This window comes from Amblyomma maculatum, chromosome 10, assembly GCF_055883805.1.
Source record: "Amblyomma maculatum isolate TAMU_Amacu chromosome 10, ASM5588380v1, whole genome shotgun sequence".
NCBI classification, from domain to species: domain Eukaryota; kingdom Metazoa; phylum Arthropoda; class Arachnida; order Ixodida; family Ixodidae; genus Amblyomma; species Amblyomma maculatum.
This window is the reverse complement of record NC_139353.1, coordinates 35,353,295-35,367,361: the sequence shown is the minus strand read 5'-3', so window position 1 is coordinate 35,367,361 and position 14,067 is coordinate 35,353,295. Positions and strand designations below refer to the sequence as shown.

The window sequence follows — 14,067 nt, the reverse complement described above, 5'->3', positions numbered from 1 at the left end:
TGTCTTTATTGTACGAAGCAAGCAGTACATTCCACTGTTTCTTTACTGTATCCGGAGCTGCCGTGGTGTTTTAGCAGTTATGACGCTCTGCTGGCGATAACGTAGTCGCTGGTTTGCCCCGGCTCTATTTCATTGACGGTTGAACGCCGGAGCTCTCGTACGCCGAGATTTCTGCGCGCGTTAAAACGAAATCCAAAATACCCTGAATCCTGAACCCTCCATCAGATCGTCCCCCATGGCCTAGACATAGTATTCGCTTCTATAAATCGATTTATATCACTATATTTAGCTACCCTTACCCCACTACCTGATATTGTCTGATCGCAACTACTTATCTTCTCACTAGTATTGTCCCGCATTGCTTCCTGGAATCATTAAGTATTCTTAACTTAAAGAATTCTTAACTTAAACTTAACTTAAAGAATACTTAATGATTCCAGGAAGCAATACGGGACAGTACTGGTGAGGAGATTGGTAGTTGGGATCAGACAATATCAGGTAGTGGGGTAAGGGTAGCTAAATGTAGTGATATAAATCTCACTTTATACCCTCGTACACTTTATCTCTCTTGAAAGTAATTGTTTTTGTATATTTATCTGGCACCACTATAAGAGTTGATTATTGAACGGTATCTTTTATTTTACTGAATTCATTTGTCCCATCTCTTTTAACTCGTATATCCTTGCGCCATCCTTGCCTTGAACAATTGTAATGCCGACGCAGCGTAGTACCCATAGGAACAGCGTGCTCCAGATAAGTGTCATTCTCTCTATGTACCGCCTTTGCGGCGTCTCGCTTCAAACCGAAGCTAACTAAAGAGGAACGCATCGTGTATCGCAGCTCATCTTCCGCAAGGTGTCTGACGTTAAGCGCGAGAAGGAACTCGCGGAGCGGCGCAAGCACGAGCCGCTCCAGGAACTGTCCCAGGACCACCTGGTGCGAAAGATCTTCTCCAAGTTCCGCAAGAACGGCTCGGCCGCCGCCAGCGCGGCCACCACCCCAGGTGGCGGCGACCATCACCGGTCCCCGGCGTCGCCGCTCGCCATCCTTCCATCGCCAGACGTCGAGAAGGGCGCCCTGGTGAGTACCCTTCTTCACGCGCTACGGAAGAGGGAACAAATTTACAGGCGACGATTACAATTCGTGTGCTGGGGTACGCGCTAGCATTTTACATACGATATATATATATATATATATATATATATATATATATATATATATATATATATATATATATATATATATATATATATATATATATATATATATATATATATATATGTGTGTGTGTGTGTGTATGTGTGTGTGTGTGTGTGTGTGTGTGTGTGTGTGTGTGTGTGTGTGTGTGTGTGTGTGTGTGTGTGTGTGTGTGTGTGTGTGTGTGTGTGTGTGTGTGTGTGTGTGTGTGTGTGTGTGTGTGTGTGTGTGTGTGTGTGTGTGTGTGTGTGTGTGTGTGTGTGTGTGTGTGTGTGTGTGTGTGTGTGTGTGTGTGTGTGTGTGTGTGTGTGTGTGTGTGTGTGTGTGTGTGTGTTTGCGCGCGCGCGCGCATGCGGAGGGGGGAGGGGTGTTCTTGCAGTAAAGTGAATTAAACGCTCGTAGACTATTCAGCTGCGTCATCGACAAGACCTTCATCACGATTTTCTCCTTGGAGTTTTCATTCATTTCTTGAGCTTTTTTCTTTAAGTGTACAGATCTCATTGTGCAATAACTCGTTACATGGTGCGGTCGTGTTGCCACTGCCATCACGCACCCCGACAGAGAAGGCGAGAAGCTGAGGGGGCGAGATAATAAGAGGTGGCACACTAACAGCCAGAACGACCGGATTAGAAACTAAAAATAGCTGTAAATTGCGTGGGTCTACGCTAACTTCCCAAGAGGTGGGCTTGTGCCACGCTCGTGCGTGGCTTGTGCAATGCGCTGCCACGCACGATGAAGGCATTAATGTGAACCCCTATGTAATTAAGAGAACATCTGTCATACAGCGATCAAGGAACCGGGTGATATATGGGAGGCTTTTTTATTGCGAAAGCAATACTACGCCAGGTCTAACAACTCGGATCTGTATGCCGCGTCCGTGGTCTCTCAACCTGCCATGACGTTTGAATTCGCATTACCCTTATGCCACGGGCAGGAGCTGCCAACTCGAGTCGCTCAATTCGTACGGGAGGGTGATATCAAAATCAGCCTGTCAGAACCGTTTGCATTCTCGTTACCCCTACGATACGCAGGCACGTAGGGGAATAATGTATCAGGCAAAAGAAGCTTCCGTCGTTGCTTTCGCAATTCAACTAGGGTTAACCAGAGCTAAACCACAACTAATTTTTGAATGGCTACGATCGAAAATTAAGGTGGTTAGGTGAGATCAAATCAGTCGATATTGTCGACCATAAACCCTGACTGCTCATTGAAGGGTGAAATTCTAAAGTTAAAGATCAGCTTCTCAGATCATCTGATGAGAAGAGAGGAGTCACTGGAGAAAGATTTGATGTTGGGAAAGGTTGAGGGTCACCGGAGAAGGGGTAGGCAGCGAACGCGATGGTTAAATGGCATCCTCGAGGCGCTGCAGATGAAGTTATGTGATATTAGGAAGATAGTAAGAAACCGGAAAGCGTGGCGTGATATGGTCCATAGAGTCACGAAGAGTCGGACTCGAGTGAACGACTGAACTGAACTGACGTGAGCAATCCTTTAGTTGCGCTGGTTGTGAAAAAACAAAAAGCGTGTTTGTATCGGAACAGAAAGGAAGGGCGATATGATAACTGTTATATGCTTTTAATGTTGTTGTTTTTTCTCTTTTGGCGTCGTTTTTCTTTTCTTTGTTTATCTCATCTTCATTGAGGTTGATAAAACTTGAAAATGAAGTCTACAGCTGCTAGTTAGCGCTTGTCTCCTGCTGTCCCTTTTTAGTAGTTTATTAGCGCACCTCCACATCGAGGACCCGTGTGCTAACGCACTAAGGAAACAGTCTCTGTCGTTAGTGATGGGTGTTATGAAGTCCCTTGAAAAGGGTTTGCTCCCTGCAGTAATGGCAACATTTCGGAGGAAATAACCAAAGGAAAAATACGATATAAAATCGTTGATTTGCCTAGCGCAAGGTACAGCACAAGCAAAAGAATGTTCTATCCAATAGTGTGGTAGGACTTCGAATGCCTCACAAAGCCTACGTTGTCTATCGACGTAGGGTCAGGCGGTCAGAACGAGATCCCCGAGGTCTCATTAGGGAGCAAGCGAGAGAGGTTTTACCTACGAGTCCGTGATCTCGTGACTTCAATGCGCTCACCGCTTACTGCGGAGAAAACGCATTACGTTTCCAGCCCGCAAAGCTAAGCAGACTTTTTCGCTGTTTAGTGACACGACGGTCTTGCTGTGACACATGAGCGCAGCGATACGGCAACAACAAAACAAATAAACCGCATGCAGCCTTCTCTAGTGCCCTTAATTAATGAAATATTCGTACTGGTCTAAGTACAGACTCCACTGCCAGATTACAGCAATCCTTCGGCCAGATGTGCTTACCAAAAGGAAGAGCATGCGCTACAAGCGCCACCGTCCATGTACGCAGGTCCGTCCGGCGTCCCAAGTGCCGGCGATCGTGGCGAGAGCGCTGCGATACGGCAACAACAAAACAAATAAACCGCATGCAGCCTTCTCTAGTGTCCTTAATTAATGAAATATTCGTACTGGTCTAAGTACAGACTCCACTGCCAGATTACAGCAATCCTTCGGCCAGATGTGCTTACCAAAAGGAAGAGCATGCGCTACAAGCGCCACCGTCCATGTACGCAGGTCCGTCCGGCGTCCCAAGTGCCGGCGATCGTGGCGAGAGCGCTGCGATACGGCAACAACAAAACAAATAAACCGCATGCAGCCTTCTCTAGTGTCCTTAATTAATGAAATATTCGTACTGGTCTAAGTACAGACTCCACTGCCAGATTACAGCAATCCTTCGGCCAGATGTGCTTACCAAAAGGAAGAGCATGCGCTACAAGCGCCACCGTCCATGTACGCAGGTCCGTCCGGCGTCCCAAGTGCCGGCGATCGTGGCGAGAGCGCTGCGATACGGCAACAACAAAACAAATAAACCGCATGCAGCCTTCTCTAGTGCCCTTAATTAATGAAATATTCGTACTGGTCTAAGTACAGACTCCACTGCCAGATTACAGCAATCCTTCGGCCAGATGTGCTTACCAAAAGGAAGAGCATGCGCTACAAGCGCCACCGTCCATGTACGCAGGTCCGTCCGGCATCCCAAGTGCCGGCGATCGTGGCGAGCACCCACGACAGCTCGGCACAGCCGTCGGCCAAGGTGGTGCATATCTCGGAGGCCCCGCCCACCTCCACGCACGCGCCCAAGCTCTCCCGATGGGCGGCGCTGCGCTCGGACTCCGTAGCGACAGGGGGCGACAACAAGGAGAATCAGCCGGCGGACAACGCGCAGCCTCACCAGGTATAGTAGCCCACAGTACTCGAAACAATGCTTACGCTAATGTTGACGAATCCTTTCACGGTTCCGGCATTTGTGAGTAGCCGATGGCTGGGTCCAGTGACAAGCAACCTCAATTGCTCCAAAATGGGGTGAATGAACGATTAAATCATTTCAAGGCAGTTCGCTTTGGTTATTGCGAAAATCACGGAGTACATCATGACTTTTATTTGGAATTCAGACAGCATGACTTTTGAAAGAAATTCGGGAAAAGAGTCTCCATAAACTGGTGACACATCGGCGCCGCTGCCTAGCCTGAAAAATGGACAAGTCTTGGTGCCAAGACTCATCGCTTTATATCATTGAAGCTTAATAATAATTTATTGTGCACCATCTCGTCTTCACACTGCTGAAATCTGTGTTGAAAGGTAATAAGCATGCCTGTCAGTCATTGGTGTTATCTCTCTAAGGTAAAGTACATCCGCCGTTAAATATAACGGAACGTCACTTTGGCTAAGAAACCGATGGCAATAATCTTCGGCAGAGTTTTCGCAGCAGGCTTATACTCTGATGGAGGTTTCGGAAAATAGAAGCATAAGCAACACAAGCTTTTGTGAAGTGGGCACGGCCACATATTAGGTACCTGCCCAACAAAGCCAACTTTACAGACATTTATCATCAAAATTTTATCGAGCAGAAAGAATTCATTATTTTTTTCGTACATGGCGCACTGTTTCAGTCCTGAGAAAGCGCTGTTAAAGCATACAATCCGAGTTAGACAACATGCATATACATACATATATACGCACAAGTGCCAGTCTATGCACAACGGTGAAATAAATTTCTTTCGCTAACACTCCATCATAGGCATTTTTATTGTTGCTGCGCGTTCCGTGGACGCAAGTTCTATCTGGACTGAGGCCGATCAGGAATGATGTCAATTCTAAAATGAGCTCGATCTGGAATGACGGCAATTCCAGAATTAGAATGATTCCAGAATAAGGACGATTTCGGAAGGAGGGCGATTGCGGAATGAGGGTGATTCCTAAATAAGGGTCATTACGGAATGAGGCCAGTCGCGAACGAATGCAACTCCGAACGAGCCTTACTAGGGATGAGTTCGATCCTAATTTCAGTTCCGAGCGCGCTTCGTATGCAGCGCTGCTACATGTTCTCATTCGATCCCGGTCGGCGAAAAGACACGTGTGCTGCGTTCCCATGTGGTGGCACATATTATTGCAAACAAACCCAGTCGAAAAAAACTACAGAACTGTGTCAAAGATACGACAAAATATCCTGTAGTTCTGTCGTAACCATCAGATTTTTCTGTAGTTCTGTAGTACTTTTTTGTAGTTCTATAGTTTTTCTGTAGTATATTTCTGTTGTCTGTAGTTCTGTAGCACTTTTCTGTTGTAACTACAGAAATTTCTGCTGCTACGACAGAATGTTCTATTGTCACAACATGTTTCCCGTCAAAACCAGCACAGAAATTCTGTCGTAACATCAGAAAATTGTAACATCAGAAAATTTTCTGTAATTTTTTTCCGACTAAAAATGGGCTTGTAATCAAGAAAAAGTAAACTAAACTTAGTTTTTCTCACAAACTGTCGTGCATGTGATGAAGGTACAGGAAGCCCCATCACAACTCACCAACACTAAATCACGTGGATCGGTGCTCTGTTTTCTTGCTCTCCAGACAGGCGGCCGGAGTCGTGTGTGAACGCAGTGTTGGAAATCAAGACACAATCAATAAACAAAAACAGTTTTTAATTTTGTATTTGTTAGAGAATACTGATCTGCACATTTATTTTTACGTTTGCATTTGGCTGCATCTTGACCCTGAGGGTAGCAGTTTTCGATATTATAAGAAGTCGTATATAAGAGTAACAGAAATATCCGCTCGCAATTTGCGGGGAATCCGCCAGATTTGTGTTACAGTATAAAACATTGACACTTCTTTTTGGGCGAGCTGGTTCATTTTTGGAAAACTTTGAAAGAGCGCAAACACACACGACCACTCGTCTCGTCTCTTGTCCTTAGTGGTCGTGTGTGTTTGCGCTCTTTCAAAGTTTTCCACAAATACAGTATAAAACGTTTAAGAAATTTAACGCTTCTTGATGTCTAATTCAAGTCATAACTCTTCTGGTTGTGAACACAGATCAAAAGAAAGTACACTCCAGTAATCGGCCAGCTCTATCTAGCAGAGTGAGGCACCGCGAACTATCCAGAGCCCCGTTTCCATTAGTCTGTGGTGTCTTAGTCAGCTATGAATTAACATGGCCAAACTAAAGATCTAATGCAACTTTTCTAGTTCTTGCGGCGAAATATTTCGGCACAAGTATGCTGACACTGCTGCCATATAATTACCCTGAAGGTGACCGTCAAGCCCAGTGTCCCGGCAGCTGCGTCACCTGCCGTGCCTCCCAAGGAACTGCCTGCGCCCACCACCGTGCTTGTGCCTCCAGCAAGACCTGCTGTGTCAGGCTCAGGTTCTAATGGCGCAGTGCCGTTACGTGGCCTATCCAAATGGGCCAAGAGCATGGGCTCCAAGCACGAGACCATCGAGGAAGCGGCCGAGCTCGAAAACTCCAGCCCGGGCAAAGGTAGCGAGCCCGAAGACCCACCACCTCGTCATCAACAGCAACAGCACCCGCCGCCTCATCAGCAACAACACCAGCAACAGCAGCAGCAACCTCCACAGAGGCCACCGCCACTGCCTCCTCTAGAAGCACCCCCGTCTCAGCCTTCCGAGAGCCTCTTGTCACCAAGGGCTGGAGGGCGCGACTACCAACAGCTCTTGGCCAACCTGATGGACATGCGCGTAGACCTCAAGATGGAGATTCAGAGGCTGCATACCAAGGTGTCCAGGATAGACGATCACCTCATGGAACTGCTCAAGAGCACGGGAAATGGTGGGAGCGGGCCATCCTCGCCACCCAGGGGTGACCCTCCTCTGGAAGTCGGGGACGCCGCTACTGCTGCAACCACAGCAGGGCCCGAAGCATCGACGTCATCGTGTACCAGGCGCGCTGGCGGCAAGACTTCCAGGGACGACGGCGGCAAAGGCCGCAGCCACTCGCTCAAGCGCAAGTCCAGCCACAAGACGAAAGCATCGGCGTCCGAGGGCGCCAAGGACAAGGCGACGACGGTCACCACAGACTCTGCCGCTGTGCGTGCCATGCTCGAGAGTGAAATCGCGGAGCAGGACACTGAGTGCGCCCAGCTTCCCGGCAAGGACACGTCGCCGCAGGACAAGCAGCAATAATGCCGTGCGCGCAAATACGCGACTCTGAAGACTATGACATTCGGTCGCACGTGGGCAATCTATAGTTACGAGAATCCATCGGCTGTAGAGGGACCATAGCTTCAGTTCTTAGGAGAGGGTGTCACGGTGTGAGGAAGGTAGAGTTGGCGGACCGCCGGCGCCCAAAGGGTGCTGTCAGTCTCTCTTTTCTCTGGAGCCGCCAAGAGAGACAACTTACAGGGAGGCGCTGTGCCTGGTTCCTTCACCCACAGGGACACCTGCACCATCCCTTGGCGGCTCGCTTAACCAGAACACTACCATACTGCCTCTTTTCGCTCTTCCGCCCGGCCTTTCTCTCAACTCGATCATTCTCACACTGTACGTTAGGCAGATGACAGTGGCGGAAGGACAGAGAACTATTCACGGGAATCTATGGCCTTGCTGAGGCCACAGAAATACTCACGAGGATGCATGGCCTTTCTGAGGTCTTAACATCTAAAGTCCATAATCTCGTTTTCTATGTCTTTTAGGAACAAGGGCATAACAGTGTAGTTATTCAAAATGGCAGCTGTGTGACTTGGAGCATCAGGTGCTAAACAGGACCACAATATCAGCGTTTTGTCACGCTTGCAGATACGGTGCTCAAAACAGATAGGGTGAGCAGCACGGCGAGTGATGTAGAACAGTATTGACTTTCTTGCGGAAAGTAGCTCATTAAGAACAAGAGTAAATGAAAATTCATTGAAGCCTCTCTGTCGTCACTTCAGCTTGGTCTGCTGACCATGATCGTGGTGATTACTAACTTCGCTAAGTAATTTTTAGCCAGGGTCCATTTTCAGATGTCGTTGATGCTCTTGAGAGTCATCAAGCCGCAGTCATAATACTCCATGATGGTTGCTTGCCATTTTCTGTGGTCAAAAAAGAACTAAGTTTCGCTTAACAAGAAAACGAAAGTACCATTCTCTGGTATATCCTGCAGCCTTATTCTGGCTTTTGTCCGTTCACTTTTGACCAGCATCAACACTAACAACATATCTGGTGACCAACGCGGATTGTTATCTGGCGTGACCTCGCAAGCAGTGGCTATCGGTGGCGCAAAGGGGCCAAGAAAATGAATCGTGGAAGGATACTTAGGAATTAGCTTGACCTCTAGCCTTTCATGGCTTACTTAAGAATCGACAGTACGAAACAACATAGTTCTTGTCAAACAAAGGTTTTAGGGCATTGGGGAAGCTTGTTCGCCTTTAAATTCAGACCATGTGAACGCTGTACCTGCGGCTAGGCGGTCGGGGTGTTGTACGGTTCTCCGTCCTTCTGCCCTGGATTCCTTAACCTCGCCGACGCCCAGTGTCGCCCTCCCTCTGTCCAACTGTGCAACGTTCGTGTGACCGTTGAGACTCAACGGGCAGCCTGTCGCGCCTCATCACGTGCCTCATTGCTCCGTGTGGTGGTGTCTCCAATAACCAACCAATCATTGAACCTTTGTGATCCGCGAACTGTGAGAGACCCCAAGTGACTATAGGAACCATAAGAATCTTTATCTCTCTCTCTCTCTTTAGGAAAGAAAAAAGAATATGCAGGAAACAAGTAAGTTTCTCAACTTTTCCTTCAAGTGCTGCTGAATTTTGAAAGCGGTGTGAATTATTTTATCTCATGTATTTTCAATTATCGCGTCTCGCTCTCTCGCTTCTCTGTGGAACAATGTTCGTGTTTTTCGTTTTTTTTTAATTATTTATACTTGAACCATTCCCACTTCCTTTCATAGGACACAGCGTACACAAAAGCATTGTGCATCGTGCATTTTTTTTTCTTAGGATTATTGCTTTTTAAACCTACACGAAGTCTACACAAGAAGTCTAGTGGTGTTATTTTCTCACGTCTTTAAATATTACGAAGTTATAACACAAGCATTACCCTTTTAAATATGTCATATTTATCAAGGCTACGAAGCCTTCTTAAGTAAAAAAGCCATTTTTATTATAATTTTGTTACCAAAGATATGTTGTGCTGCACTTTTACGTGTGCGGCTATACAGATCTGGTTTTTATATTCGTGTGATCAGAAACACCAGAAAAAAAGTCGCTTTCGAGAAAGTATGAAGCACCTGGGTCCATTGTTCTACTTCGATGCCATTCCACTCCCGAAACTTTCAACATCAAGAGCACACATAAGACAAATTGTTTGCCTTTGCTTGCTTTTCTGTTTTGTAGTTTTATTACTTGTTTTGTATTTGTATGTGTTGTACTCGCCCCTCCAGGTTCGTTTACTTCCTTGACCCGTTGAGGCTTCGGCAATACTACCTTGCAGTGGAAATCACCCACTTCTATCCACGCGCTGGCAATAGCACTGCTTGTAGTTCGACTCCAGTAGCAAGGACACCATTCTTATGCACTCACTAAGCCGAGCGTGAACCCGCGAATGTATACGCTTTGCCTACGTTTTGCCTACGTTTTGACATCACCGTTTATTTGTTTTCCCACGAAACATTTGCTTTCTCGAGCTACATAGCGCGATTTTCTTTCTTTGTCGCTATCTGCGCTTGTGACGAGGTCTCAAAATAGAGTTCTATTTAATGACCCCACCAACCTTCGGGAAGCCACAGAACAGATTAGAACATTTCATTTTACGGAATATTCGACCTAGCAGGAAATGTGTATTTCCAGATCCTTTATTGACCACACGCGCCCCGACGTAATTCATGCAAGCTAGGCATTTCTAGTGTAGAATACACCCTATGCACAATAACCAAATTTATTAATTCATTTTCTAGTGTATACGAAGCTAGCAAGGTCGAAACGTGATTGTCTACCACATTGGGGAGGTCCAGTTGAAAGTTAAGACCGTAGTTGCAATCGAAGCCCTTCCTCGCGCTAGAATTGGGGAAGAGAGGAGAGGACGACTTAACGGTTTCGTGCAGCAACAAGTCGGTGCAAGGCGCGCTTAGAGGTGCTTACAACACCGATGTGATGTCATCGCATGACGTCATTCACATAGTGGTGTTGTATGACAGCAGGTGGAACAGGAAGCACAATGCAAGAACCTACACAACCTGCGCTGATTAGTTCATGAATTGTGTATTTACGCCTACGCTTCGGTGCGTTTAACTCGCGCCCTCCCCCAACACAGCTCTGCACGGCTGGTGATCCTGACAGCCGTGGTTCTGTGCTCTTCGCGTTTTTAGGGACGGGTGGTATACACGAGGTGATTGACATCTCGAAGCCTTTAGTTGCCAGGGACCACATCTCTGCACTACAGTACAGTTTTCTCCGCGCGACGACGTACTGCCGCTGTGATGGGACTTTGCTATGTGCTTATTGCACAACGGAATTTTCTTTTTATTTCGTGGACTTGTTTATTTGTCGGTATTTCAGAAGAAAATAGATCCAGCAGCCTATATAAGTGATATGAGCTGAAGTTTATGTAATTTCTTTTTGCTTTTTTACGTTTTTTGTTTCTGGGCCGGCAGACATAACGTCGAAATAGCAAAGTGGAGAAAATGGGCAGGTGGAGTGCGCATTCTGTCGTTTCGAAACCAGAACAAATACGCCTCGACGATCAGACAAAAAAAAAATAAAATGTGCAACTTCACTTTCAGAAAGACTTGTAGACTGTCGCCCTAGTGTGGTTTTCTTGTTTTCGTATTAGCTTCAAATTCTCCGGTAATCTGCAAACTGATAACCTGATTTTTTTTTTTTTTTTGTTGCCTGGAAAGACGTCTGTAATTCAAAGCCTAGCCCAGAATTGTCTGTTTTAAAACTGTAACACACGGGGGGTAATGAAAATGTGGAGGCTATTAAAGCCATTAAGTCCTTCTCTAAAGTCCTCGGCAAAAATGACCTAAAATTTGTAGCATTGAGAAATTAGTTGTAATCTCCGTCACCTCTTGCGAGCTGCAGAATACTACACGATCACTTTGTTTATAGATTCTCCTTTACTTATGTTTTTATTTTTCAATAATTGAGAACGAATGTGCAACGCCTACATCAGCCAACCCAGCCTTCGCACGCGCTAATCTACACCGCATTGCCTCCTTATCGCCCGTAGCTCTATTAACAGCACGTGCCCGCAGCATATATAGTCGCCATCGAAGTGGTAGCTTATTCATCAATGCAAACAGGCACGTCATTAAAGAATGGAGTCAGAACTCTTTGATCGCATCAGTTTCGAAACTTCCAAACAGGACACGTGCATCAAAATCCGGCTCCATAACTGAGGCAGAAGAGTATGGTAAAGCTTAGTTACGGAACTACTCGGAATGGCCGAAACACAGCAAAAAGAAAACGCGCAGGGCGCCGTTGGCAGCTGACTGCTCAAGCCTGCTTCGATATTCGCCACCGACTCTGAATTACGAAGATTAGCTCACTAATCCACTCCACTCTATCATAGGCGCCGAAATCACGAAGGTCGCGCCTCCTTGCGGTGTTCCACTGAAGTTTTTCAAGAATGTTCAAAACAACGAGAAGAGGGCAGTCAGCGCCTTCACTTCTCCAACGTTTGCCAGCCGCCAAAAACTAATTGCGAAGCATGCTCGAGTTTTGATTTGGAGTTTCCTAACTGGAACGACCTAAGAAGTCTGCACGAATGCGTGTCTTTTGCCTATCGTAGGAACACAGTAGAAGTATTACATAGTGCGACAACGTCCGCTTGCGAACCGTAGTGTAACTGCCTGTTGCCTCCCGTACACATGACAAGCAATTTTAAAAGATGCAAAAATATAGAAGTTCGACTGCATCTCGCAGTACATCGTGTGAAGAAAGGGATTCCGCTTGTTGACCGTAAGCCGTGTCTTTCGTGTTCTGAGGAAGCCCGCGACGAGCATACATTTATACGCTCGCAAACTTTGACCTTGCACTTGCGATGTAAGAACCGCTGGACGTTGCAGATATAGTGCGTCGAAGCGTAGTTCCGACAGCAGTCATTCGATCGGCATGCAATGATGAAGTTATAAATACTTCTCGGATGTCTAAACTGAACACTGTACTTCAATGCGTACAGTAAGGATACATACCAACGATATGTTTGGCAGCGAAATTATGGGCACCCAAAATTGTGAGCCCCTCTGAATGTCACCATAATGATTGGTGCCTAAAGTATCCCGTTTGAACGACGCTGCAGTAAAGTGAATTGCACTTTTCCATTCTATATCGGAGGGGATAAAAAATAACACCGATGTTTGGGCCAGTTGGTAATGATCCATATTAAAACCCATTCGCAGCACGAATGAAACAACTACAAGAAGAAAACACACATTCGTCCTGTCTTTTGTGTTTTCTTCTTGTCGTTGTTTTATTCGTGCTGCAAATGTGTTTTAATATGGATAAAAAATCTAGTTATTAATTTGCATAGCATAGAAAACTTTAGAGTAGTGAGCAAACGGTTCGGCGCTTTATTTAGTAAATGCGACAACATGAATTTGCTATGAAGGCTGTGTATAGAACAGCTATAACAAAAAAAGTTGAGTCTCCAAGACAAGTTCCGCCTTCCAAAGAAATCGCACTGTAAAAGCACACTAATGCAGCGTGAGCGCGCCACTCGGGTAGCTTTTTTTCCTAACCGACACTCCACTTTTTGAGTAAGGCGCGCTTTCTCAGAACAAGGAAGATTGTCGGCTCGTGTACATAGACCTTACTTAAAGTGCACTTACGAACCCAACTCGGTGGGCTAGCACATACACCCTTCGAGAAATCAACTGTAAAACTCTCACGAGACCATAGCTGCTGCAGTTGCCACTGCTCGTTTGTGCATTTTTTTCTTCGTCTGTTACTTTGGAATCATGCTACGACAGTGTCAGATAGTTCATGGCGCCCAGACCGCACACAGTCACTGAGCCTATACTGCTCCTGTCATCAATTTCCCTATGCCGAGTCATCTGTTGTGTTTTGTATGCTCTATTGAACTCGTTTTGATCGACATGAGAATAAAAAGGTTTTACGAAAAGTTTCGGATGTTCATGTTTGCTACACAGGAGAGCAACGCTTGTTTCTGGGTTAGTTGACGCAGTCGCTTCGTTAGCGCTTCTCTTGACCCCCTTATGTGTTGAGCTTAAAAGGCTTCCACCTTGAAAATTTGAACCAACTAGCCCAGAAGCAAACGTTACTGAACTACCTTTCTTCTACAGTGGGTCCTGTTCAATGTAACCCTTCATCAATCCCACAATACTGACATATCGTTAACCAGATCGCAGCCGCTTCGTTAGCGCTTGCCCCTTTATGTATTGTGCTAAAAAGGATTCCTCCTTGGCTACACAGGACTTACACGTTTTGGACCCCGTACAAGCTCTTTGCAGCACTACAGTGTGAAACGTAGAGCGCCCTCTCGTCCAGTAAGGGCGGCAGAAACATAGAAAATAGTCCCTCAAATATTTCAACAATTAAGGCACATTTTTTTCAAGCAAAACGCG

At 46.1% G+C, this 14,067-nt stretch overlaps 1 protein-coding gene across 2 annotated transcripts in view; it reads left to right on the top strand.

Moving 5' to 3' along the window:
• The window catches only part of LOC146176142 (potassium voltage-gated channel protein eag-like), a 122,688-nt gene extending 109,111 nt beyond the window's left edge, over positions 1 to 13,577 (top strand). For both annotated transcript variants that reach the window (XM_084582475.1, XM_084582474.1), the window contains exons 8-10: positions 841 to 1,080; positions 4,235 to 4,447; positions 6,798 to 13,577. In XM_084582475.1, the coding sequence (XP_084438601.1) occupies positions 841 to 1,080; positions 4,235 to 4,447; positions 6,798 to 7,688 (1,344 nt within the window). In that variant the 3' untranslated portion in view covers positions 7,689 to 13,577. The remainder of the gene's footprint in view (positions 1 to 840; positions 1,081 to 4,234; positions 4,448 to 6,797) is intronic.
• Positions 13,578 to 14,067: the final 490 nt, after the last annotated feature.